At 35.8% G+C, this 26,377-nt stretch overlaps 5 protein-coding genes across 9 annotated transcripts; 3 read left to right on the top strand and 2 right to left on the bottom strand.

Moving 5' to 3' along the window:
- Positions 1-1,107: 1,107 nt before the first annotated feature.
- LOC107412553 (serine/threonine-protein kinase-like protein At5g23170) lies at positions 1,108-3,147 on the top strand. Its single transcript, XM_016020344.4, has one exon. The coding sequence runs from the start codon at positions 1,638-1,640 to the stop codon at positions 2,694-2,696; it is 1,059 nt and encodes a 352-aa protein (XP_015875830.1). The 5' UTR covers positions 1,108-1,637; the 3' UTR covers positions 2,697-3,147.
- Positions 3,148-5,055: 1,908 nt separating this feature from the next.
- Positions 5,056-8,641, top strand: LOC107412546 (zinc finger transcription factor YY1). 2 transcript variants are annotated; one of them, XM_016020335.4, is made up of 6 exons: positions 5,060-5,415; positions 5,716-5,774; positions 6,593-6,792; positions 6,899-6,988; positions 7,563-7,706; positions 7,918-8,641. In XM_016020335.4, the coding sequence occupies exons 1-6, from the start codon at positions 5,330-5,332 to the stop codon at positions 8,455-8,457; spliced, it is 1,119 nt and encodes a 372-aa protein (XP_015875821.1). In that variant the 5' UTR covers positions 5,060-5,329; the 3' UTR covers positions 8,458-8,641. The 2 variants fall into 2 exon arrangements, with proteins under 2 accessions (XP_060668274.1, XP_015875821.1); XM_060812291.1 differs by lacking the exon at positions 6,899-6,988 and having other exon boundaries at positions 5,056-5,415.
- Positions 8,642-13,885: 5,244 nt separating this feature from the next.
- LOC107412539 (peroxidase 59) lies at positions 13,886-15,575 on the bottom strand. Its single transcript, XM_048468083.2, has 3 exons — positions 15,257-15,575; positions 14,898-15,080; positions 13,886-14,737 (listed from the first exon to the last, which is right to left on the bottom strand). The coding sequence occupies exons 1-3, from the start codon at positions 15,485-15,487 to the stop codon at positions 14,150-14,152; spliced, it is 1,002 nt and encodes a 333-aa protein (XP_048324040.2). The 5' UTR covers positions 15,488-15,575; the 3' UTR covers positions 13,886-14,149.
- Positions 15,576-16,729: 1,154 nt separating this feature from the next.
- LOC107403398 (probable plastid-lipid-associated protein 12, chloroplastic) lies at positions 16,730-20,606 on the top strand. 2 transcript variants are annotated; one of them, XM_016010278.4, is made up of 11 exons: positions 16,733-17,158; positions 17,240-17,296; positions 17,497-17,571; positions 17,734-17,853; positions 17,964-18,155; positions 18,807-18,890; positions 18,995-19,096; positions 19,648-19,701; positions 19,852-19,931; positions 20,059-20,166; positions 20,258-20,606. In XM_016010278.4, exons 1-11 carry the CDS (start codon positions 16,913-16,915, stop codon positions 20,343-20,345), a joined length of 1,206 nt encoding a protein of 401 aa, XP_015865764.3. In that variant the 5' UTR covers positions 16,733-16,912; the 3' UTR covers positions 20,346-20,606. The 2 variants fall into 2 exon arrangements, with proteins under 2 accessions (XP_060667671.1, XP_015865764.3); XM_060811688.1 differs by lacking the exon at positions 18,807-18,890 and having other exon boundaries at positions 16,730-17,158.
- A 990-nt stretch (positions 20,607-21,596) lies between these two features.
- LOC107403397 (uncharacterized) lies at positions 21,597-25,897 on the bottom strand. Of its 3 annotated transcripts, none has more exons than XM_048468082.2 (3): positions 24,343-25,897; positions 23,930-24,276; positions 21,597-22,561 (listed from the first exon to the last, which is right to left on the bottom strand). In XM_048468082.2, exons 1-2 carry the CDS (start codon positions 25,487-25,489, stop codon positions 24,026-24,028), a joined length of 1,398 nt encoding a protein of 465 aa, XP_048324039.1. In that variant the 5' UTR covers positions 25,490-25,897; the 3' UTR covers positions 21,597-22,561; positions 23,930-24,025. The 3 variants fall into 3 exon arrangements, with proteins under 3 accessions (XP_048324039.1, XP_048324035.1, XP_015865763.2); XM_048468078.2 differs by having other exon boundaries at positions 21,597-22,231; positions 22,349-22,561; positions 23,930-25,896; XM_016010277.4 differs by having other exon boundaries at positions 21,597-21,838; positions 22,349-22,561; positions 23,930-25,896.
- Positions 25,898-26,377: the final 480 nt, after the last annotated feature.

The raw sequence follows: 26,377 nt of genomic DNA, 5'->3' as shown, positions 1-26,377 counted from the left end.
ATGAGTTTCGCTTCACGTGTACCTCACGTGCGTCATCTCTCCTTCTTCTTCTTTGGTGGTAAAATTCCTTCACTCGGAGATCACTCCTTTGTGTTTTTTTTTTTTCCTTGTTTTTACTTTCTCTCACTTACGGCGCCAAAAATAAAAACAAAACTATCTCTCAATGATTTTGCTCCTGTAATTCAAAGCGCGTGAGAAGCACGATTCGATTGTGGAGATGGAAAAGCATGTAAGATATCCCCACAAGGCCACAACACACAACCAACCCCCACTTCCAGCAAGCAATGTCTTTCCCTCTTTGTTAATTTATTCCTATGTGGGTCCCACATTTTGGGCTCCAACGTTTTGTCCAAGCCCAAAGTGCACCAATTATTGATCTGTGTTTCCTTCAGTTACCAAAACGAAGAAGCCTCTCAGTAGTCCATGCTGGGCTTGGGTAGGAGGTTTAGATTTGGTTTGGACTCCATTTGAATTTTGTGCCACTAAACACTTTCGGGGAGTCCAAGAAATGCTTCGTTGAATCTCTGTTTTTGTTTGGGCAAGGTGTATGAAATAAATTCACAAAATGGGCTTTTTGGGCCTTTGCAAGCTCCGTATTTTCAGTAAACTACCAAAACCGACTGCTCCCAATTACATTTGAAAAGGATAATAATGACACTTATCCATTAAACTAATCTAGTCGATATAGATAATAATGGAATTAGTTAACCAATGAGTGTGTAGGTAGAAATAAATCTCTTCTCGAACCATTCATAAATTCATTCTTGTAACACCAAGTCCTTTAACCGATAGGATTATATGGGAGTGAGAGTCTATCCTTTTAGACTAATTAGGCTGTATCTAAATTGTAGTTAAATATGGGAAGTCATACAGGGAATATAATAAGATTCAAATCAGTTATTATTATTATTATTGTTAATTTTCTCCTTTTTTCTAGAATAATCTTATACATTAATTGAACACATTTGACCTTATCATCAAGAATGAGGATGGCAGGATCAAACATTGTGCAATTCTCCTACAACTCTTTGAATAAAAATAAAGAATTCAAGGAAAAAGTGGTTGGGGACCCAATAACCAGCTCACGGAGCATCGCATCCCTGGTCAGAAATCAGAATCCTTTTTCATATCTATGTTTTATAATATATATATATATATAGAAGAAGAACCAGGACATGCTTTGTCCTTTTGGTCTTTGCTTTCCTCCAACTATCTTTCTATCACACTACATATACCTTTTTCTTTTCGCAATAGTTCTTTAATTATTATTTATTTTCTTGATATGTCCTTTTGATGTGCCCCAAAACCTCTTTATTCCCTGCCACCTCTAAAGCCTCTCTTTTTCCTAGCTATCATGTACATTGAAGCCATCGATCTCGCGAAAGGACTGCCATTTTCCCTCCCCAAAATACATTATATCCGCCATTATTAAAAAAAAAAAAAAAAATGGTTACTCATCCAGCATAAGTGTCCTGGGCATACTCATCTTCAATCAAGGTCCAGCTAGCTATGGCTTTGGTCGTCTTCATAGAAAGATAGATAGAGAGGAGGGAAAGATCAGGAGCAAGCAAAATTAATTGATTATTGTTTAAAAGAAGAATCGCTAATATTATAATAATAAAAATAATATTAATATTATGGCAGAGTTTGAGTATGAGGAGCTGGTAAGGGCGACGGAGAACTTCGGTCCTTCAAAAATCATCGGCAAAGGAAGCCACGGATGGGTCTTCAAAGGGAAGCTGAAAAACGACAGGTTGGTGGCGGTGAAGAAGCCCCTGCATGATTGTCATGAAGCCCTTTACGACGACAAGAATTCCAAGCTCGAAAACGAAATAAAAGTGCTGTCTTATTTATCCCAAGCCCAAAACAGCCACCCTTATATTATCAGCTTTCTGGGTAGCTCTCACCACCCAGCTGACAAGACCAAGAAGAAGCAGCTGCTTGTGATGGAGCTCATGCCCAACGGCTCTCTCCACGACCTTCTTCATGATAAAACTAGTACTATCCCACCTCCATCCTGGCCAAAACGTGTAGAGATCGCCAGCCAAATCGCCAGGGCAGTGCAGTCCCTTCATGAAAGGCGTCCTTATTGGGTTATTCACAGAGACATCAAATCCGCAAATGTTCTGTTCGACTCCAACTGGGACACCAAGTTGGCAGATTTCGGGCTCGCTGTTTTGGCTGAAGAAACAACAACGGCGAGTCAACCCGCTGGGACAATTGGGTATTTGGATCCTGGGTACACCACACCAACCAAACTCAGCACCAAAAACGACGTGTACAGCTTTGGGGTGGTGCTGTTGGAGATCATAAGTGGGAGCAAAGCCATGGACGTTGGCAGAGCACCGGCTTCGATATCGGAATGGGCAGTGGGATTGATCAAACAAGGACGAATGGAAGATATCTGCGATGCCAGAATTTCATTGCCGGGGCATATGGTGGCAACCATTAGACACTTGCTTGTCGTGGCAGCCAGCTGCGTGTCCATCAAGGAAGATTGCCGTCCCTCCATTGGAGAGGTTGTGTTCCTGCTGGGGATGGATAATTGCCACTTTGAACCTGGAATTCGCAATCCCCTGTTATGCTCATCGTGGTCATGGACGAGTCTTTTGCGGAGGCTTGTACTCACTAGAAGGCGCCGGAAATTGGCCAAAACCTGGAGGAATTATAAAATTTCTGCAATTGGTAATTATTAATTAGTATTTTATTTTTGGTAAAAGGAAGTGAGGGACTGAGCTAGGGAGATGATCAGTTTTTGAGTCGACTCGATCGGGGAACTCGGCCGGGTCAGTGGAGGATTGATTGGATTTGGATTGGATCCTTGGAGGTTCTTGTTTAATTTAATTAATACAAAAACCAATGAAACCAAGAAAAACTGTTGGGTGTTGGCCATGAATTCCAAACAGAAGATTCCTAAAAAGTAGATGGGAATAGTAACAGGAATAGTAATACACCATGCATTTCAAAATGCTTTTTCTTTCTTTCTTTCTTTCTTTCTTTCTTTCACGCCGCGTCAATCCATTTCAGTTGGGGTGACTCGTCACTTTTCTCTGTTTCTTCATCAATCAGTGCATCCCTTCCCTTACTAACCACCCTCCATTCTGTCCCAATATTGTAAATGAATATGTTCCTATTTTTTACTTTAACAAATTTATGATAATGAATTTTGTCATGTTCTTTTACGAATCTCTCTCTCTCTCTCTCTCTCTCTCTCTCTCTCTCTCTCTCTCTCTCTCTCTCTCTCTCTCTCTCTCTCTCTCTCTCTTATATCTTTTTAATTAAAATTAATGTTACCCGTAAGGTGGGCACGGATTGGATTGGTTCGGTTTTGGACCGAAATATAATCCAATCCATATATATCGATTTTTTTAATTTACAATCCAAACCAAACTATTAAAGTATTAAATCCAAACCAAACCAAATTATTTATGATCGATTTGTTTTGGATTGATTGATCGGTTTGAAACTTACTAATTTATAAATATATAATACAAATAAAAATTTTTTTCAAATATAAAATATAAATAATAAATTATAATTATACAAACATAAAATACAATTAGAATAATACAACATAGTCTACAATGGAAAATAAAGAAGAAAATGTAGCAAATGATACACATCATGCACTTATTAAATAGCAAACATTAATGTCATCATCTCACTCCTATAAAATCAAATTAAAATTGTTAGAACAAATAATGTAAAATAATACATTCGTCAAAATTCATTCACTCAAGAATCAATGCATAATTCCTTTTTTTTTTTTAACTTTAAAAACTTTGGTAAATCATAAGTCAAATCAACGTTGACAGGTTCATTAATTTTAGTTGATTCTGTAAGCTTTACAAATATTAAAATAATAAAATTAGCAATAAATTATATTTAAACATTTATATATATATATATATATATATAAGTAACAATTGAATACAATATATGTAGATATATATATGATGGGCATGTAAAAAAATATATATATATATATTATGGTGATGGTGATGGACTGGTGGTGGGCGGCAACAAAGGTAAATGTTTAGTTTAGCGTTACAACTTATAATTTGATTTAGTATTTGGGATATAGGGATGTAAAAGGAAAAAAAAAAAAAATATATATATATATATATTAAAAATCAATATATAAAAATGGAAAAAAAATTTAAAAACTAATATATAAAAATGAAAAAAATATTCTAAAATTAATATATAAAAATGAAAAAAAATAAAAAATATATAATTTTTTAGTTATATAATATATTATTTGGATTGGATTGGATTTATATTTTCAATTCATAACCAATCCAATCCATACAATTTATAATATTTTGAACCTAATCCAATCTAATTGATGTAAAAATCCAATTCAAACCGTTAAAAATGGATTGGATTGGACGGATTGGATTGGATTTTGTCCACCCCTAATTATGCGTACCTCATGCAAATTACTTAGATTTAATCACTTGGATCAATATATATCAATCTCATTAACTCATAGATTTCTTAGCCAATAGAATTGGAACTACAAGACTGTATAATTAACCTTCATTACAAAATACTAAAAATGAGAAATACATTTTTAAACTTTTTCTTATACAACAACAACAACAACAACAACAACAACAACAACAACAATAATAATAATAATAATAATAATAATAATAATAATAATAATAATAATAATAATAATGATGTTGTTTGTACGGTTACTAGTAATATTGCAGCTCTGCAAAATGCAAACCAATTAAACGGCAATAATATGAAATGAATTAAACGGCAAATTTCCATATATATATATTTATTGTGCCAAATGCAAGTATTTGCTTGAATTAGCTTGGGTGAAACATATCTTTCTATTACTTCTACATAAATTAATTATAAAGTTGATTTTATTTAATTTTCATGAGAAGAAATACGTGTAAATAAATATTCGAGGCATTGACATTTATATGCTACAATACATGTCCAAAATATTGTAGTTTTTGTTGGGGGGGGGGGGGGGGCCTTTCGGCCCGTGGCATTACGGGTGACGGTTCAAACCGGTTCGAGAAGGAAATCACCAATTCGACATGAACAGGACACCCAAAGAAAAATTTGACCAAAAATAAAGAACACCCAAAGAGTATTAAAAAAAAAAAAAAAAAATCGAAACTTTAGCTCCCATTCTTTGATTTTTTCTTTTCTAGTTTTTGCTTGTCGTTTTTCCTCCATCTTTTTTCAGTGCTTGCTTCTAACTCAATGTCAAAACGAAACCATAAGGCCCTAACAGCCATAATACCTCAAAGAAGCTTCGAATAGCGAGGGAGCACGATTTTTCCAAAGTAGAACGACGATGGAGACACACTACAGTCACAATTTCTTCGAGAGGCGCCCCATTATCAAGTCCAAGACTCCCGCCGTTAAATGGTACAGAGAATGGTAATTGTTTCCTTCTCCCACAAATTCTGTCTCTAGGGCACAATTGCTGTTACTTGTTTGATTTCATCATCGTCGAGCTGCAGGATGGGGAACATCATATTTCTGCTCTTTTCTAGGGTTTCGTTTTAAAATAATTACTAGAAAATTTGGAAGACAGGTGTATGGATTGGTCTTGATTTGGGTTGTCTGCGTCCTGAATTTCCATAAAGTTTCAGTCTTTTTCTAGTGTTTTAAGATCGCGAAAGGAATACGTTATCATTTTGCAATTTTGGCTATTGATTTGATTAATGTTGTCATTAGGGTTCCCCAAGACGTTGTAGCAACCGGTGGGAAGTGCCTTCTCTTGAAATGGGTCACAGGTACGTCTTACTCTTGTCTTTCCTGCCTACCCTTCCCCCATTTTTATCCTTTCTGTCTACTTCTTAGTGAGATTTATGTTACAGAGTTATTATACAAGTGTAATTACCATCAATTTAAAATTGCATGAATGATCAAAACAAAAAAGTTTCTTCACTCATTTTAATAACACTTTAATATTTCACGGTGTAATTGTTGATTTGCTATGTTAATAGTTAATGTGCAACTTACTGCGTAGAAATCTTTGCAGCTTATTTCTTTGTTGGTTTAATTAGGTTTCTTGTGTTTTCAAAATAGCTTCTAACCGAGCATGTTTTACAAGTTTGTGGAGCATACTGAAGTTGTATCAAATTAGTGTCATGTTTCTTCATCTTTAGTCATTCTTATAAGTCTTTTTGCTTATTGAATGTTCTAATTTCTTGTATGAAGTTCTGATGATCAATGGACTTGGAGTCTTATTGGAGATGTTTTTTCTTTTCTCGTTTCAGTGCATAAGTCGTTGACTTTTAAAGTGTTTTGTAAAGTATAGTGTTCTTTGAGTTTTCACTGCTGCGTGCAGTAGTATAGTGTTCTTTGAGTTTTCACTGCTGCGTGCAGTATATAATTTAATATTTAGTTTTTATTCCTTTTACAGTCAAATACTTATATTTTCTTTTCATGTTAGGATGAATTTAGTAGCCACCTTGGACTGACATGATTGGAAGACTTGGGTTTTTTTGTTGTTTTTATAATTTTGATAAGGATGATAATAATGAAATCTGTACTGCATTGTTCATCATGTCAGTGTGGCCTTAATTTTTGGCTTGTTTGGTTTCATTAGAGGATGCATTGAAGGCTTTGAAAGAGAAAGCAAAGGAGCCAGAGGCACCAGAGCCAGAACCAGAACCGACTACTGAAGTCCTTTTCCTATGCAGCTATGAAGGCTGTGGAAAGACATTTATTGATGCTGGTGCTTTGAGGAAGCATTCTCACATCCATGGGGAGAGACAGTATGTCTGTCACTATGAGGGATGTGGAAAGGTATTCCAATGTTTCACAGTCCCCCCAACCTTACCCCTTTCTATTGTTTTTCTTTCTACCTCTCCCATTCATTTCAGCCTTTAGGGTTAACAATTGTTTGTTGCAGAAATTTTTGGATAGTTCAAAGTTGAAGAGACACTTTCTTATTCATACAGGAGAAAGAGATTTTGTATGTCCTCATGAAGGCTGTGGTAAGGTGATAATTAATCCACTGTGCCACCATTTCAGAGTTTTCCTGTATTTCTAACTCTGGCCCTCTCTCTCTCTCTCTCTCTCTCTCTCTCTCTCTCTCTCTCTCCCCTCTCCATGTTTAGAACTGTTAATGTGTATTTCTCTTTGAGAATGAAATCAGAACTTCATACTAAATTTAGGCATTGGAATAAGATGTAAGGAATGAGTATAGTTGTATTAGTTTTCCTCTACGACATTTAAGGTAGTAACTGAATCTGAGCGTTGCAAGTCACTGGTTTAAGTTGGGTGTGAATCACAGACAAGATACAAACCGTTAGGGTTACTCAAGATTGTGGTAGGGTTAAATATTTAGCATATGAATTCCGTTAATTCATTAAACAGAGTTTGCAATTTCTTCAGATTGTAAGAATGACCCAACTTTTTGAGCCGTTTTGTACTTTTTACATTAATTTTTCATTGCAGCTTAGATAATCTTGATAATTTTGGGCTTCAGATATTTACTTTATTCATGGGTGTGAATTCAGACTATGATGCATGTAAGATGTTTGTTGTAACCATTCCGAACATGAAATTTGCAGGCTTTCTCATTGGATTTCAACCTGAGGTCACACATGAAAACACATTCACAAGAGAATTATCATATTTGCCCATACCCAGACTGTGGAAAGAGATATGCTCATGAGTACAAGCTTAAAAACCATATTTCGTCTCACCATGAAAAGGTTGGTGTTACTCCCTCATAGGCCATTCTTGGGTCTCTGCAAAACTTTCTTACCTCAATGTGGATACGTACATTTTGCAGATGATATTATTTGTGCCAATTATCTTTGTGTATCTATCAGAAGAAAAATGAAAAAAAAAAAAATTCTTTCCTCTTTTCCCTTTCTTATTTTTCCGTCGTTTTTCTATCTCAAATCGGTGTTCATTTTACAGAGTGCAGCAGTTGATGTCCCAAAATATGCCCCACCTTCAGAGAAGCAAACTAAGACGACCAAGTCTCCTGCAACAGGGGTTTATGGCTCTGCATCTTCTGACCGCCCCTATGCTTGCCCTTATGAAGGATGTGAAAAGGCTTACATCCATGAGTACAAGCTTAAACTACACTTGAGGAGAGAGCATCCTGGCCATATGTCTGATGAGAATGCTGAGAATATCCAAACCAATCCTGATAATGAGATGGATGAAGCCAGTGACCAGGATGCCTATGGTGGAAAACGTGTGAACGGGAAAAGTCAGAAACAGATTAAGCCCAAACCAAATCTAAAAATGCCTCCTTCAAAAATTGCACAGCGTAAAGGTTCAACACCGTCACCTGCTACAGTAAACGTAATGAAAAAGCCTTGGCCAGTCAAAGAAGAAATTTATGAGGAAGATAGTGAAGAAACAGAAGAGGATCGTGACAATGTTGAAGATGGCTGGAGATATGCCGAAAACAACGAGGAGGATGATGAAGAAACAGAATATGAAGACTAAATTTTTTCTATAGCACTTTGCATATACAATACTGTTTGCCTTTCATTTCATTTTATTTTTTTGCCTTTTGAATTAGCAAGTATTATCCAAGTAGTTATGCGCTGTTTGCGTCATATAAATAAAAGTTGGAATATTGGTAGTTTTATTATTAAATGTTATCATACTAGCTCTTTCCCTGTTTGAAGAGGCAGTCTTATCACCTGTTATCCATGACTAATTTAAAATAAATGTGAAAAGATAAAGACGACACTTGGAAATCTTGATGGTAGTAGTAGTTAAAAAGAACAGAAAGGATGATGCAAGTCCAAAATGATGGATGCACAGAGTCGCGATGGTTCATTGATAGTGAAACTTGTGTTAGTTGATTGGGCTTCCCAGGAAAAGAAATCGCCGATTAATCATGGGTTTCTCTTAAAAGTTTTCTCGTTGTAAATATCTTCAAGTCTATATTGCTTTCTCGAGAAGGGAAATTAAGGTAAGGTAATGCTCAACTCTAATTTGTTCTAAATTGCATACACAACCAGGATTGAAATTTGTCCAATGAATTTCATATACATTGGACAGATTAATGGGAAAGGGAAAAGTAGCCAGCCCAAATCGATCATGATGATTAACAAGAATAATGTTATATCTTACACATTGGTAGTAATTGGGGTGGCATGTGTTTTCGTTTGGAGGTACCATAGGACCATGTTTCATGAGGGATATTCCTATAAATGTTTGAGAAATTCATTTTGTAGTTCATATTAATTGTGTTTTTGGACAATTACAACATCGTATATATGTGTGTGTGTGTGTGTGCGCGTGTATAATTAGCATTAGGAGTGCGTATTAGTAAGAGAGTAATTAAATTCATAAAGCATAATGCATGCAGTGCAAGTAGTTTTTTAGTTTTTTAATGACCATATGATCTCCACTCCACGTATAGCCAAGTCTCAAGTGACAGAGATTTTGTCGGCGCTTGTTTGGTGTGGCAGGACTATGAGATTCCTTTAATATGAGAAATAACAATTTTGTGGATTATACTAGTGTGTTTTTTTTTTTTTTTTTTTTTTAAAAATTGTGGGTTGTACTAGTTTCTCTTTCTCTCATCTGCGCATCTCAAAATATATACTTGATTAGGATCCGCAGTGCGCATCACACACAGAGATGATCAAGTAAATTAAGCTACCTATATAGACTAAATTTTGGTCTGTAATGTAAGTTCATTATTGGAATCTCCTTCTGATTCGAGGCCAAACTTAGCATTCTTCGTGATTTTGTGTTTTGGACATACATTGTAAGATGGAGCTGCGTGAGTGTGAGTACTACTACTGTGACAATTACAATAAATAAACACACACATACACAACGCATGTCAGCTCTAGGACTATAATTTTACTAATATTTTTATTTAGTCAAACAGACCATGATTAGTGATCAAACAAAATGACATAGTAAATGATGCTTGATCTCTGAATTATAGTTTCGTTTGATTAAATGAGACTGACTAATTAATCTTTATTTAATAAAAAAGAACATGTTTAATTGGAGGTGACGTTCTAGATAGATCAAACAATTAAGCACCTAAATTAAATCAAATAATAAATAGATGATAAGTTTCTTATCTCAAGTAGTCAATAGATTTTCATTTTTATAAATTCTCTATTCCTTGATCAAGCAACAGTACTGCCTGCAACTAGTACTAGTGAATAGTGATGTATATATGAGAAGAATATATATAGTTGGGAATTAAGGGTTATATATATATATACACACACACTTCTAATTTGCGATCCTTTCAATATCTCCCAACTAGAACACATATTTATTCACCAGAAAAAAAGAGAAAAAAAGAAAAAACTAGAACACATTTCTGACCACCCATTACAACGTCAGCCAGAGAAAGTATATCTATATATATATATATATACATATATTTTGCTATTACCAGAATATTAATATATATATTACCAATATATATATATATATAGATATATATAGATATATATATATATATATATATATATATAGATTTTTACTTATTGGACAAGAGGCATCTACAAGGGGACTATATTTTAATTACTTAGGGCTGCCGTAAGAGAAAACACAAACCCAAAAAGTTATATATATATATATATATATATATAGGTTGATATTTACAGCATTTCTAATGGCAAATTATTTTTCGCACCGTCATTTTTAAATCTTAACATTGACGTACCTTTTTCAACAATAAATATCAATATGAATATTAAATTTTAACATTGCTTTTTCAATGACGTATGATAAAAAATTGACAAAAATAATATTGATAAATATATTTTATTTAATTACATTATTATATTAAATTGGATCTTACTTTTTTTAATTTTAACAATTAAAAAAATTTAAAATTTAAAATTTATATTATTTAATAGTGTGGAGTCCTCAGATTTTATTGCTGTTGAATCTATTTTTTGGACAAAAAAACGCAGCTGGCATTATTTTTAATGTGCCATTGGAGAGCATATAAACTAAAATTATGTTATTTTTGGATATTGCATTAGAGATGTTCTTAGAACATTTTTTTTTTTTGGTAATAAATATATATATATATATATATATATATATATAGTTTTGGAATGTTTTTTTTTTTGAGTTAAAAGGTTTCCGATGACCAATGGAACTAAGCCCCATTTGAACTTCCCAAATAATATATAAATTTTTTTGATCCAATTCCCGGATAATATAAATTAGGTCAATATATATATATATATATATATATAAGAAGGTTAATGTATATATATTGTCCATATCTATATACATGTGGGTAGAATCGAAGTTATTAGTCTTGATTATGATTATTATTAGCTTGTTAATTAGATAGATCCTTTTAGCTTAGAATCGAAATGAAATAGCTAGAAGTGGAGGTGTTGGGCAAGTTGTTAAACAAGGACTGATGTCTCAAAAAGACTACAGTCCCATCCAAAGCGTCTCAAGAATTTCCCACGCTTTAAAGGAAGCAGCCACACCGTTGATCTCAAGGTTAAAGATGGAAGCGGTGCATGTGGACCTCACCGTTGATCTCAAGGTTAAAGATGGAAGCGGTGCATGTGGACCTTTCGATGCAGTGTCTGCAAGAGAGTTCGCTACCTTGAGCCTGTGCTTTCGGGGGATTGGCGTAGATTCGTTGCCGCTAAAGAGCTCAGCATTGGCGACCAAGTCAAGTTGTTTAAGGAGAAGGAGGAGGATCCATTAGCATTAGCATCTGGATCGGTACAATACTACTGCAGGGTTGAGGCGAAGAAAGCCATCAAGCTATTTGGAAAAGTAGCTGCTCTTATATTTGCTTAAATATCTACAATATATATTAGAAAATGTGTGATATATATTGTTGCATCCTTTTTCTATGAATTTTAGTTCTTGGAATAAATGGTGATTTAATATGATATCAGTGTTAAATGTTAATTAAACTATGTTTGAAATATGCATAATATATATTGTTGGATCCATTTTCAATCAAACTATAATTTTGGAATATATATAATTTTTCTAAAACCTGATAATGTTAGTATAGACTATAATTTAACTATATATATATATATATATAATTTTATGAGATTAGGGAATCTTGGATAATTTTTTGTTTATGATTCTTCCTATCATTAGTAATAAGGCCATGAAATCATCTATTATTAGCAATAGAATAAATTATAAGCAGAAATTTTTCCACGATTGCGAAACTAAAGAAGCAGTATATATATTGTATATGCTCATATAAAACAGTATATATGGAAGTTGAAACTAGCTATGTGGGTACTTCAAGGCTTCAACCTACATATGGAGAAGACAGTTTTAATTTGTCTCCCCTACCAGCTTAATTAGAACAACCTAGCTATTTCATTAATTAATGTACATTAATTTTCCACACATAAATGTATGATTATGTGAGAGATCATACATACCTATTCAATAATTAAAGTTAAATTACAGTGGCTCTGTTGTGGCTTTATGGAGTTTCCCATGACCAGGGGAGCAATGGAAACGTGAGGTGCGTTTCTCACATTGCCTGAATTTCACCTTTAGTAATTCTGAAAAGTAATATCCTACTCCTGTTTGGTCTCTCATTTTCATTACTACATTTCCTCGTGCGTACTCAGTCCATATTAAATATCAATGGAGACGCCGGCTAGTTAGCTACATATGACATATCATTCAAATTAAGTAGAGCCATTTTGCTGCAGTTGTTAGACGTGGAGAGGAGAGAAATTGAGTTGAGGGTCTTTATGGTGGTGGACCTCCATCGCTAATTAATTAAGGGGGGGGCGTTAAAATATTATATACTAATTGATTCTTGCTAAAGCAAGTGTGTATGTAAGACTAGGAGGATATACATATATTTATATAAAGCAGTTGCCTAGCTATAGCTCTCTCTACCTTTTTTTTTTTTTTTTTTTTTTTTTTTTTCTTTCATTAATAAATAACCTCTCTCTACTTCATTTTTAGCTCATCTACAGAGCCAAATTTATTATAAACTACTAATTTAAAGATTATGATATTGAATATTCCACTGATTATCAACATTCTTGGGATTTTAAATTAACAAATACGTACGGTGGCCCTAGAGCTTTTTTCAACTGTCTCAACTCGTCTATAATGTTTTTTGGATTAACTAATATATTGAGGTTATATGCCAGTTTAAGGTCGACCGATTTGTATTTGACGCCAAGTGGGAATAAAATAATTGCTAGTGCGGTGTTATATGTAGGACAGAATAGGTATGGAGTTTGGACCCAGTCGGAAGCAATTACAAAACAACAGTCAACAGGGGAGCTCTCTGTCAATGGGCATATATATATATATATATATATATATTTGATTTTCAAGCTTTTGGTTAATTTTGACTAAAAAGGCCCTATCTGAATCTCCTCAGTGGAATTCACGATGGCACCGCCAGACCCTACCATATATATACGCTTATGGTTATAAAGTGAAATTCTTCTATTTGAGTGCTTGTATAAGGAGGCATGGTGAAAACAGAGTTCAGAGTTAAAAATTGGTCCAAATAAGGCGCGCACACACACACACACACACACACACACATTTATATATATATACATACGTATGTCATAATTAAACTATGATTGGACGTTACTTCATCTTAAAGTTTTTGCATTTATAATAAGTATAATTAACTTTTTATATCTGCCGCCAATTGCCAAAATAGTTTAGTTGGTAGTAGGTTGATATGAGCATGCACTGAACATTGTATAAGATATAATATATATTTAGTTAGCACCTAATCTGTTTGTAATGGATTGCTTACTGCAGAAATCCACCCATGAAGTTAATTTCATAATTGAATAAGGAATCATATCATTTTGTTTCTTCTGGTAGTACCAGTCGTGCGAGTGTCTTTAGGTATAGACATATTTAAACCACAAATAACATATCCAACAATATTTTTTACTCAATTAATTGGCAGGCCAACACATAGCACACTTCCAATCACGAGTTAACAAGATAACCACATATATGGATAATATGGTGGCCACACAAACAGTAGAAGTACAAGTTAATTTTTATTACAACAAACGCAGTAATTAATTAATTATTATTTTAGTGGAACTTAATTAACAATGCATACAGTATTGGTATTGATCTATATATATATACATATATATAGGATGTAAATTGTGTCTCTCTGGATTTCTTAAGCTGCAAGTCATGATCATGAATTAACAACCCTGCAGTTCTTCCGAATCTCGCCAGCAGTCCCAGTGAGAGGACTTATATTGGCCATCTTGATCATGGAATTAACAAAGTCGGTAATGAAAAGATTCATGTCGCTGCTATAGCTTTCAACCAGACTTTTGGTTGTGGATGGGGCTAATTCACTGGAATAAAGGAGTTGGTCAGAACCAAGAAGGCCCTTATTGTTGAGCAAGTTCTTGAAGTAGTGGTTGTCGAATAGATCGACGGAGTTGCGATCGAGAGGGGCGATCTTGTTTAGGTCTCCATTGAGAGGGCATAGGGTCTGAAGCTCACCAGCCATGGTGGATTCCAAGGAAGCATCAGGACTGCCTGTTCCATTGAAGTCGAACAATCTGTTGCTGAAAGTGGCGCACTTGGCGAATCCAATAGTGTGAGATCCTGACAAAGACACCACGTCTGTGATGTTGAGTCCTACAACCCTAAACTTTGAAATGATTGCATCCAGAGTATCAAATGGAGATGGAAGCGATACATTCGCTCCTGTCTGGTTTGCCACCAATCCATCTCTTCTTCCCAATGAAACCTTCCATGTTGGTCCTCCGCTCTGCAATTCATTTTTATTTATTTATTTATTTTTACAATATTATTATTCCCATATAATGATCCGTCTATATATCATTAATAATTAAATATTATACATATTATTCATTGATACATATGTAATTAAAAAGATACCATATAGACTAGCTAGTAGTACTACTTACTAAGAGGATAGAATCTCGGGCAACTAAGGTTAGTATATCAGCGCATGATACAACTCCACTACATTCACTCTCAACGGAGCTTTTGATTGCGTCGATCACTTCGAATCCTCTTGCTGAATTCAAATTCGGAAGTGCAAGCTTCTCACTATCACTTCCATCCAGCAGTACCGATCCATCACAACCCTACAATATGTATAATAATATATATCACGTGCACGCTATGAAATTAATAATGCTACTACAAATTTATTACCTACCTTATATATATATATATATATATATATATATATATAAGAGAACGTAATTCAAAACCAGTATTTATGATCACTACTTCTAATAATTAATAGAAAAACACTCACATTCACAAAGCAATCATGGAAATGAAGGCGAACCAAAGAAGCACCCATCCGCATTTCAGTCTTAATGGCACTTTGGATCCCCTTGCGCACAATTTTCGCAAGATTCGGACAAGTTTTTGCATAGAAATCCGTGGTTAGTTGGGACGTTGCGACCAAGCACAGCGCAAAGCAAATCAACATCATTATCAGAGAATATGCATGAAAGCAGCTGCTAATTGTTGATCTTTTCATGATTGTACGTACTTCGATCCACTATATTTTTCTAGCCCTATAGGTTGCAGTGGTTAAAACATTAAAGGGGTCTGATATATATATATATATATATATATATATATATATGCATGCGTGAGAAAAGCCAGAAGGGCTATTTTATAGCCAACAATATACTGCAAGTGGATCTGCAATTAGTAATTAATATAAAATTGTTTGAACGAGCTTAGTGCATATTACAAACTATACAGCGCTTAGTGCTGGTGCATGGTGATGTATGGCGGCTGGAGAGCCGGTGTTTGCCTTGAACTTTGAAAATTAATGCACGCATTTTAACTTGTGTATTATATATATCTGCATATATTAGAGAATATTATATACATAGATATACAAATTCGGTTTACTGATGCACAGTGGTGGGTTGATGGTTATCAGAATTAATGCATGGAAATAATTAATATTGATGCAAAGTTCATGAATCAATACACATGCATATATATTACATGGTTAATTAACAGCATAGGCGGTCCAATAAGTTAAAGATAGAAGCACTATTGCAACCACTAGGGCTCATTGCTAAATTGTTGAGAATTTATTAGATTTTAGTTTTTGTAAGCATTGGCCTTTGACAAATATATATATATATATATATAGAGAGAGAGAGAGAGAGAGAGAGGCTTTGCATTGTGCCCATTTAGCAATAAAAAAAATTAAAAAGAAAGCCTTTTTATTGTGCGCTTACTTTTATAATTTTGGCAACTGACTAATTAAACATGCTTTTTTTCGTTAGATGGATAGAGATCAAATTAATTAGTAGTTAGTGGAAGTTGTTTATTATTTAATTAATTTTGAGAGACGTTGAAAATTTTGATTCAACCATCTGTTAATCGGATGGAATCCATGTCGTGAAGCATTATAATATAATTTATTATATGTGCAGTGAGAGGATGAGCTGAATCTTAATTAATTCGTCGTCTTCTTCACATGTCTGACAGAAAGTTATTCAATCAGTGAAACAGTAAGTTGGCCAGCCTAGGCCTTTGGGCTTGGCTCGTCAGTTAAGCGGCAGTGGGCAATAGCGCAGATGCATTCCTGGTCTCGTTACTCAAAGTTGGTTTGTCTGGGCAATTGGCGTAAGAATAACGGGCCAAAGCACCCCATGTCCAAAACCTTAAGGCCCAGTAAACATATATATATATATATGTATATATATATATATATAGAGAGAGAGAGAGAGAGAGAGAGATAAAATCTAAAAGGATATACGCGGGTCTGATGGAGAATAAGCCACTTGGCACAATGTGATTGGAAAATGGCCATGGAATTGGGGAGCGAAGAGTTGAGAGACTCGGTGTGAATGAGAGTGAGGTGTGTGTGAGTTTGTTTGGGTATGTTCTAAGTGTTAGCTTTTGAGATTTTTCAAATCTTAAAAGTTGTTGTTTCAAAATGGCTGCTGTTACCAATCTTGTAACGAGCCTAAATTACATACCCTTCCAATTGCAGTACTTGGGGCCCAAACCGGCATTCCAATCGCTGAGAAGTAGAAGCAGAAGGCTGAGGCGTGGGTTGGGAGTGGTGGACGAACAGCAGCAAGGATTTACGGTTTCCTTCACGGAGGAAGAGAATTCGCTCATCCAAACACTCGTTGGAGTCCAAGGCCGAGGCCGCTCCGCTTCTTCCCAACAAATCATTGTACCACCGACTGCTCATTCACTCATTCTTTCATTTTTTCTTTCAATCCAAATTAATTAATTAATTGCTTTTCAATTCAAGGATGTGGAGCGTGCAGTCAAGGTTCTCGAACAAGGTTTGCAAGGTGTGCCTGATCCGGTTCGTTATCATATTCATATTCATATTCGTATTCATATTCATCTCTCTCACATTATTATTCCTATATATACATTCAATATATATATATATATATATATATATATGAAATGTAATAATGTATTTATTGCATATCAGTATATTAGTGTGGTGTGTGGTTCTAGCAAGCTAAGTAAGTAGTTTGATGTGTGGTTTTGTTGCAGACAAGCTCCTCCTTAATTGAAGGACGCTGGCAATTGATGTTTACCACCAGACCTGGAACCGCGTCTCTAATCCAGGTAATTTTTTGTAATTAATTCCTTTGCTTTTTTTTTTTTTTTAAATGCAATTAGTAAATTTGATGATCATCATGAAATTTATAAATTCATAATTAATTAATTAATTGATTGATTGAATGGCTTAATTTAAATTAGGTAATTTTTTCATGGTGACTTTTGTAGAGAACATTTGTTGGGATCGACTTCTTTAACGTATTCCAAGAGGTTCACCTTCGAACTAACGATCCACGCATTACCAATATTGTCAAATTCTCGGACGCCATTGGCGAGCTCAAAGTGGAGGTATGTACTCTTGTCTAGGCACACAGTATTACCAATGCAAAATGGATCAAAAACCCAAAAAATAATGGAAAAACCAGCTTCTGAATTTGTCTTTGGTTCCTCTACAACAGGCAGCAGCATCAATCAAAGACGGAAAACGAATCCTTTTTCAGTTCGACAGAGCCGCCTTTTCTTTCAAATTTTTGCCATTGAAGGTTCCATATCCAGTGCCATTCAGACTACTAGGAGATGAAGCAAAGGGTTGGTTAGATACCACATATTTATCCCGTTCTGGAAACCTCCGCATCTCCAGAGGAAACAAGGTAATAACCAGGCAGGCCCTCCTCTATCCTAGCACTTTTCAAATGTTATGTTATGAAATTAAGCCTGAACGATTAGCCCTTCTATTTACATATTGAGCGTTAGGAGAACAAATCACTTATATTAGAACAACTTTTTCAAGACCTTTACATACAAATCTTAATTAGCCCTTCTATTTACATATTGAGCGTTAGGAGAACAAATCACTTATATTGGAACAACTTTTTCAAGACCTTTACATACAAATAACATACCCAGATATTGCTATAGCCACCTAGGACATCCTAAACCGGGCCCACATTAACCCACTACATTTAGACACCACTTGCACACATTAGCACTCTACCAAAACTTGCTCCCACTCACACTAACCGAGAGCCTCCTTGGAGCTCACATGGGCAGCTCACATTATATGGAAGACCAAGCTTCCTATTTGTACTTTGATAATATCGGTTGCTTTAGCTTACTCAAAGCTTGTGGACTTCTCCTCAAAATATTGCAATCTTAGATATTTTCTTCACCAATTCCAAAGCTGTACCCGCTGTCCAAATATATCAAATAAAATAGATAATTCTAGAAACCCAAGTCAATGTTGAATATCCTTCATTGAGTCCCTTGTAGCTTAAAACTATAGCATCGTTTTTGTAGTGCAGGGAACCACATTTGTGCTACAAAAGAAGACTGAACCTAGGCAAATACTGTTATCAGCCATCTCTACCTCTAAAGGAGTTGAAGAGGTGATTAAGATCGCTCCTCATTCAGTTTTAGTGTTATTTGTATGGATGACAGTTTTAATTTTATGGTTTCCAGTGCTCACATCTGAGTAATATTGTTTATGCAGGCAATTGACAAACTCATCTCCTTCAATCAGAATAAGAGGCCTAGCAATGAAGATGAAACAGAACTCCAAGAGGGACAATGGGAAATGATATGGAGTTCTCAGGTAAGTTTCACAGTGAATATTATTTCTATGATTAGGTAGAGACACTAATATGGCCTCTTGGCCGAGAGTGTCAATCAAGAGAATTTGCTTTAAGCTGGTGAAGAATTTGACATTTCTTAGGCTGTTAATCGTCCTGCTAGTACTAGTACATGGTCTCTGCTGAAGATTTTGGTTCCTCCTTTATTCGCTGAGCACACATTATGATACATATAATTTGTGGAATAGAATGCTGTGGAAAATAAGTGCATTTCCTAGAGTTTAATTATAGATAGACTTGTAAATTTGATAAGATGATAAATTTTGCAATGGATGCGTGTTATTATCTTATATAGATTTAAACAGGTGCTTATTATGTTACGTTAATAATAATCAAAGTGGCATGCCAAATTTTAAGGCTACAAGCTTAAATGAAACAGCTTATAGTAGTTAGACATTGCTCCACTTATCAAAGAATGGTGACATTCATCAGAGGTCGATTTTTATATCAGTTTTATGATTTATTTATTTATTTATTTCCCCTAATGCTGAATTTAGCTATATGTCTATTGCAGACAGAGACTGACAGTTGGATAGAGAATGCGGCCAATGGTCTTATGGGCATGCAGGTATATATATATATAGGTATATATATATGTGCGCAATGTAAATATGTTGGCTGCCTCAAATTGAAATAAAATGTGCACGATCCATTTTTATTAAGCGATCTTTTTTCGATAATCTCCTAAAAAACTTTCTGGTGCTATGTATGATTTTAGATCGTCAAGAAGAATGGTCAGATAAAGTTTTTGGTTGACATCTTCCTTGGGTTCAAATTTTCCATAACTGGCACATACGTGTAAGTTTTTTATTATTTTAAGTTGGTCCGCAGCAAAGTTTAGAATTTTCCGTATGAAAGAGGAGTTCTTCTATGAAGAATCACGACTGAGAAACTTTTATTTCCCGTTGTACTTCTGGGTCGACAGGAAATCTGGGAGCAACACATACGATGTTAACATGGATGACGCAGCCATACTATGGGAACGCTTTGGGTATCCCATAGAAATTGACAGCAAGTTTAACCTGCAAGTGCTGTAAGATATCATCTCATCAACCATTTTATCTCTAAAAAAGATTTGCATATGTTTTTCTAACACAAGCTAGCTTTGTATTATACCGTTGCAGATATAGTGATGACAAAATCAGAATTACACGGGGATATAACAAAATCATTTTTGTCCATCTTCGGACAGATGGATCCTATAAAAATTGATGTTTCCGCAAATAGGTATTTACGTTTGGCAAAATATTTGTAAATGTTAAAAAAAAGAAAAAAAAAAAAAAAAAAAAAGAGCAATGTGATTTTAACTCTTAACATGTTGCCGGCACGAAACAGTGAAGAATTTAATTACAAAGCAATTTATGTGGGTTTGCTCTTTTGGTTCGAGACAAAACTGGTTGACGTTCATTGTTGATTGGGAGCTTGCATGCCAAGAAAGTGAAAATTCAACGTTCGTTCTTTTTGTTGTTGAAATTTGCCGCTGACGAGCTACAGATTGTTGGGCCTTTTTTTTTTTTTTTTCTTTTTTTAAAGAAAAGGTTTACAAACCCAAAAGGCCCAAAGGCAGCCTGCCTACACTAGGGAGTTGGCGGGGAAGCCATTCTCCTGGGCAACAAAAAAGGGAAAAAAACCAGGGAAGGCTTTCCATTGATATGGTTCCAGTCAGGCCTTATTCCTGGCACCATTTGCTAACAAAATGAGCTAAGAAGTTTCCCGCTCTAGGTATCCAAGTAAATTTCACTTCCTGAAACTTGTTCTACTATAAGACTACTTAAAATTAGGGAAATGAGACAAGTCAAAGACTTTGCCTTTTCGGGTGTCTAATCGGAAATGAGATCTGAATATTGAAATTAGTGAGGGGAAGTACATGAAGCATCGCCAGCATTTGACTTTGATTCCATTTAATCTCCTGTATTTTTTCCCTCTGATTTCCAGTTACTGAACCCGTGTTGATGGGCTGATTAAGCAGAGGGACTACGGGCCTACCTTCCGCAGTCGGCCGGCTATGTGGGCTTATGGGCCTACGTCTTGAATGGCCCAAACTTTGTATAATGGGTTTCAACGCAAACCACTTGATTCTATTCGACCTGTCTGTCTCTATACAATAAAATTTACCGTATACACTCCTTTTCATTTACAGAAGATTTCCTATACACTCACTTCAATTATTGAACCTTTTTTTTTTAATTAGGCCATTACAATAGGCCCACATATAGTACAGTGGGCTTTACATAGACCCACAAACCACGTTATATACTGTATCATTATCAACTCTCTTTTACATTTTTTTTATTTTTATTTATTATTTATATATTATATAAACAGCCATACATTTTCTTTATGGCCTAGCCTGGACCTACCTTGATTTCATTCCTTTCACTTGAAAGATTGATAAGTTCGTTCATTGGCTTAATATTAGGAAACTAAAAATATATCGAGGCTAGAATTCTTAGCGGCTTTGAATAATACTAAAAATCTGTAGATTCAAAAATTCATAAATTCCCCACCATGTTTTGGGCTAATTAATCCTCAATAATAAATCTCGTGTAAATTATGCAGTGGAATTCTTTAGAGGCTCCATCTAGGGTCTGGACAATTGGTAGAGGAAAAACAATGATCTTTCAGTGGTTACAGCAGCAAAGTAGCTATTATCTTGTCACTGTACAACCGCATCCATCCCACCGTATCCAAATGGAAAAACAAACCTGTGGTTAAACCAACAAAAGAATTAAGAGGGGGAAAAAAAAAAAAAAATTGAAGATTTGTAATTAGAAAATATCAAAAGATGCAGTAGAGCTTTCCCAAAACCGGAATCAGAACCTTCCTCTATGTCCAAAAATGTTATCTTCAGACAATTTTTTCTTGATCACATACAAAGGGTAGAGATTGATTAGATAAAGAACAAATGAAGGATCAACTAAAATTAGCCGAACACAGATAGGGGTTCAAATTAATGAAATGTCTATTCATTAATGAAAGATTTGGATCAAGAATCACAAGCCGAAGCCTCTATGTTTTTGGCAAAACCTATCAATCTCCATGCTGAAGTTTGATTACCAGCTTGCGGCAAGTAAAGAAAATAACCGAAGCCTCTAAACCTACATTTGGGACGTATTGCAGAGCAGTCCAAACAACCAATTCAAAGCAAAATTAATCAGATTAGTAAGCCATCTCAAAGTATTATGCTCTAAACAAAATAACAAGCTGTTGCATACCTCCAATGTTGACTCACTAGTTCAATGGCCGTCACTGGGAAACAGCTGCGGCTTAACAACTGATTATTGAATTCTCCAAGTACGCCTCCCCCATCAATACATTTTGTTCCTTTCTAACTTCAATACAAACCTCCCAATCTTTGGTTATTTAGAGTCTGCCGCACCTTCTTCGGCATGTTGGAAGTGCACACTTAAAAAAGTCTTCACTGGATGCTGGAGATCACTCAAACAATTTATTCGGACTCATGGCAGAGAAAATGAATGATGAGTATTTGAAAATATAAGCAAAAGATAAAATAAAATCCTATAACACCAAAGAATAAGGAAAGGAGAGACTGCATTAGACACGGCAGCTCTAATACATTTTAAGAAATAAAGGTTCGAAGATGAACATTACCAGAGCTCCAAATTTTTAAATTTAAGTTGCAAAGAAAAACAGAAGCTAAAGAAAACAGAATGGTGTTTGGAATATTGGTTCAGATTTTTCAACGATCAATTCATCATGCCTGAAATTCAACTCCAGCCAGGTGGTCATGATTATTCCATCATTGTTGTCTCTTAAGGCCACACGATCCATCTTGGTAATCATACCGTTCTTATCACTAAACTACCTAGACACCAAAAAATTACCATCCTTCTCTCAAGAAGTATTGACATCTCTCAAGCGCTTGGTAAATCAACTTGATTTCAGAAAAGGGGCAACATCAATTTGCCAACAATAAATAATTATCATTATCCACCAGTTACCATCTTAAACTCTGATCCTTCCTAAAAAAGCTCCAAATAATCAACCTTTCTAAAAGTTAAAAGAGTTCAACAGATAGCAAAACCACTAAGCACCAGCTTACCAGACATCATTAAGTTATTACAAATGGTGGTCGATATTAATGAAGTATCAGATTATAGTATCTTACTTCCAACATATTAATATCAACACTCGCTTGGATCATCAACCATACTGATAAAAATATTTTAAAGAAACAAAATGAATATAACATTAGTTAATATTACCAAGTATTTCTCTATGAATAGGATTAAAAAGGGACAGTAATGTTTATAATTCAAATACTGAGTCTCACCTACGTGACAAATATTTAAAGTTACTAAAATAAATGCATTAATACAAAAGGCTACAGTAACATTAAGCAAAAGACAAACAGGAGCATCATGATTAATAGGTTTTAGTTTTACCTTACAACTTCATAAGTTCGTTACAGCAAGACAAAGCAAACAAACAGATTTAGGAACTTACTAGAAAAACTCGAGAAAAGATAAAACCTAAGACACTATTTTTATTATGAATGTTAAGTCTTAAGAGGGCCAACGGGTGCAGAACAAAGCATGTTGTTCATCCGCTTCCCAACTACATTTAAGGGGAAAAAAATGAAAAGGAAAAAAAAAAAAAAAAAAAAAAAAACAATATACACGTAACATGTCTAATTAGAGAGCATACATCCAGAAATTGCACGGCCAACGACCATAAGAGGCATATCCAAAAAGGTTATCTGTTCTGTTCAGAAAAGCAACCAAAAGAGGCATATCCCAAAAAGGTTATCTGTTCTTTTCATAAAAGCAACTTACATTAATGCGGGACAAATTGATCACCGCCACCGATGCTTTTCTCTGAGCTCTCTCTATGAGCTTGAAATCCTCGTTTCTGCAATCTTCTATGCAACTCTACGAACTCAAATTTTCCGCTTCATTATTGGAAACATCCTTTCCAGATAACGCTTGATCCACTATGAAGTCAGTCTTTGCCTCCTCATCCTTCACTGTAATCAATTTTTTTGCTGCCGCATCCACCTGTGCAATCTGTTCATTTCGTACAAACTCATGCATTGCCTGTTCATGGGGTACAAACTCTTCCATACAAACATCCCTTACACGTTCATTCTCAGGGGTGCCATCAACATGCTCTTCCTTTGGACCTACATCAAGATTTCGAGTTACTCCGTTTCCAGACATATATTCAAATGCTCCATCACCGTTCTTACCATCAACACACATGGGTGGAGCATCCGCAGATCCTCCCTCGCTGTCATTATCAGACCCATTTTCCACCACCTCCTCGTTGACCTCCTCCACCATGTGGTGCTGCCTCTCAAGAAACTGCAACCTCCTCCTCAAATCCCCCAACTCCCTCTCCATTAAGAAAAGCCTCTCCTTCAACGTTAAGTTCTCTTCTTCTAGTTGGGCTATATGAGTATCTTGATCATCCACTCTGTTCTCCAGAACATTGTTGTACTCCACCCCGCTGTAGTTCGGGTATACCATCTCGAACCTGCTCAAATCATGATCCAACCTCCTCTCAACCTCCACATGCTCCTCCACATCACTCTCACTAGACCCACCACCACCTTCTTCTTCCTCCTCATCCTCATTTCCAGGGGACCGAAGCCTAATCAAACCTTTCATCGACCCATACCCGTCAACTCCCCACTCCTCTTTCGCCATATCACCCAACACCTCCCTTGATGGCGAGAATATCGGGGTGGGAAGCACGGACGGCGTCACGGGACACGGAGACACCAGGGAAGCAATGCCACCGGCTTTTTTGGCCCGAATTATAAACGACGTCGTATTCCTCGGCGCATAAGGCGCAAACCTATTATTAAACTTCTTCTTTGGATAAAATTTCCGCGCCTTCAACCGATTCTGAGACTGCAATTCGTGAAGGGTCGGGGGCTTGTAGCCTCCGCTACCAGTCAGACCACTCAGGGGAGCATTGGGCATGGGTTTTTCGATCCTTCTCGGATCCTTCCGATTGTCAGTAACTTTCTTGCCCTTCCAATTGTTTCTTCCAGCGTTTGGCAGCTTTGGAGCCGCCGCGAAATTAGACTTCTGAAACTTCTTGCTCGGGTCCAAAGGAGGCAGTTGCTGCTGTTGCGACCAAGCTTTGTAGTTTCTGTTCAACATCGGTGGCTGCGACTGGCCCGTCACCATCATCAGCTGAGATTGCTGCTGCTGCTGCTGAGCCGCCATGGCCTGTGACTGGCTCAGAATCTGAGGCTGTGACGACTGAGCCATCTTGCTCATAATCTGAGGCGCCTGGCTCATCATCTGAGACTGTTGGCTCATGACCTGAGCCTGACTCAGCCCCATCATCTTCGCTTGATTCATCATCTGCGATGGATCATTCATGATTTCTCCTAAATCGAAACCCTAATTACTATTTCCCGTTAGGTAAGTTCGTCGATCGAAGCCTAATTAAGATTTCCGATCAAGTTCGTCAATCAGAACAATAATTATGTATTCGAGCAATTACACGAAAGAACCGGTACAGGAATTATATTCGAGCAATTAAAATCGATCTAATTCGTGAAATTAAAGATCAAAACCAAAGAATCGCTTCGCTTCGGTTTTAGGTTTTGGTCTTCAAACTCAAATCTGAGAAAATCGTATATTTTTTCCTCAGCCTCCGCGAAAATAGAGAAAAGATCTGATTATATTTTCTTCCTTTCTCTTCTCTCTCTCTCTCTCTCTCTCTCTCTCTCTCTAGAAGCCTCGCAAGCTCTCACGAAACGAATCACAATTTCTCAAAATGACGATTAGACGTATCAAAACAACCCTCGTGTTCTCTTATAGGCGGGATGAGGGTTTGATGGACGGTCGGATTTGACTTGGAGGATCAGTCGGTTTTGGACTGAATACGCATAGCGGCCACGTGTCATTTATCTTCCTATTCGGATTTGAAGGGGGGGGGGGGGGGGGGGGGGGGGGTTGAATGGAAAATTCACATTCCTATCTAATCAATTACTATTATTTGAAAATTATTTTACTAAATATGCAAAGTTATCCTCAGCTTTATGAAATAAGAATTTTCTCAAACTTTTTATATTCTTATTCTTTCAGGACGTTAAATTTTTTACGTTCCTTGTAACCAAAGATTTTCCGATTAGGATTCGGATTTACTTAATGCTCATACAAGTAAACCTTTTATGATTTTTGAGTATTAAAAACAATTCTCATTTAAATAAGTTCATACTGATTAATGTTTAAGATTTTCGTCAACCAAGAAAAGAAAAAAAT

The sequence above is a fragment of the Ziziphus jujuba genome, chromosome 10 (assembly GCF_031755915.1).
Source record: "Ziziphus jujuba cultivar Dongzao chromosome 10, ASM3175591v1".
Classification (NCBI taxonomy): domain Eukaryota; kingdom Viridiplantae; phylum Streptophyta; class Magnoliopsida; order Rosales; family Rhamnaceae; genus Ziziphus; species Ziziphus jujuba.
The sequence above is the reverse complement of the archived record's forward strand: the minus strand, read 5'-3'. Positions and strand labels throughout refer to the sequence as shown.

Bases quoted from the DNA above. Each gene is read 5' to 3' on its own strand.
- LOC107412539 (XM_048468083.2), bottom strand. From the start codon at position 15,487: ATGAAAAGATCAACAATTAGCAGCTGCTTTCATGCATATTCTCTGATA. The intron at 15,081-15,256 runs GTGAGTGTTTTT...TACATATTGTAG, and splicing joins TCCATGATTGCTTTGTGAAT to GGTTGTGATGGATCGGTACT. The intron at 14,738-14,897 runs GTAAGTAGTACT...AATGAATTGCAG, and splicing joins CCCGAGATTCTATCCTCTTA to AGCGGAGGACCAACATGGAA.
- LOC107403398 (XM_016010278.4), top strand. From the start codon at position 16,913: ATGGCTGCTGTTACCAATCTTGTAACGAGCCTAAATTACATACCCTTC. The intron at 17,572-17,733 runs GTAATTTTTTGT...TGACTTTTGTAG, and splicing joins GAACCGCGTCTCTAATCCAG to AGAACATTTGTTGGGATCGA. The intron at 17,854-17,963 runs GTATGTACTCTT...CCTCTACAACAG, and splicing joins TTGGCGAGCTCAAAGTGGAG to GCAGCAGCATCAATCAAAGA.
- LOC107403397 (XM_048468078.2), bottom strand. From the start codon at position 25,489: ATGAATGATCCATCGCAGATGATGAATCAAGCGAAGATGATGGGGCTG.
- LOC107412546 (XM_016020335.4), top strand. From the start codon at position 5,330: ATGGAGACACACTACAGTCACAATTTCTTCGAGAGGCGCCCCATTATC. The intron at 5,416-5,715 runs GTAATTGTTTCC...TGTTGTCATTAG, and splicing joins GTTAAATGGTACAGAGAATG to GGTTCCCCAAGACGTTGTAG. The intron at 6,793-6,898 runs GTATTCCAATGT...TGTTTGTTGCAG, and splicing joins ACTATGAGGGATGTGGAAAG to AAATTTTTGGATAGTTCAAA.
- LOC107412553 (XM_016020344.4), top strand. From the start codon at position 1,638: ATGGCAGAGTTTGAGTATGAGGAGCTGGTAAGGGCGACGGAGAACTTC.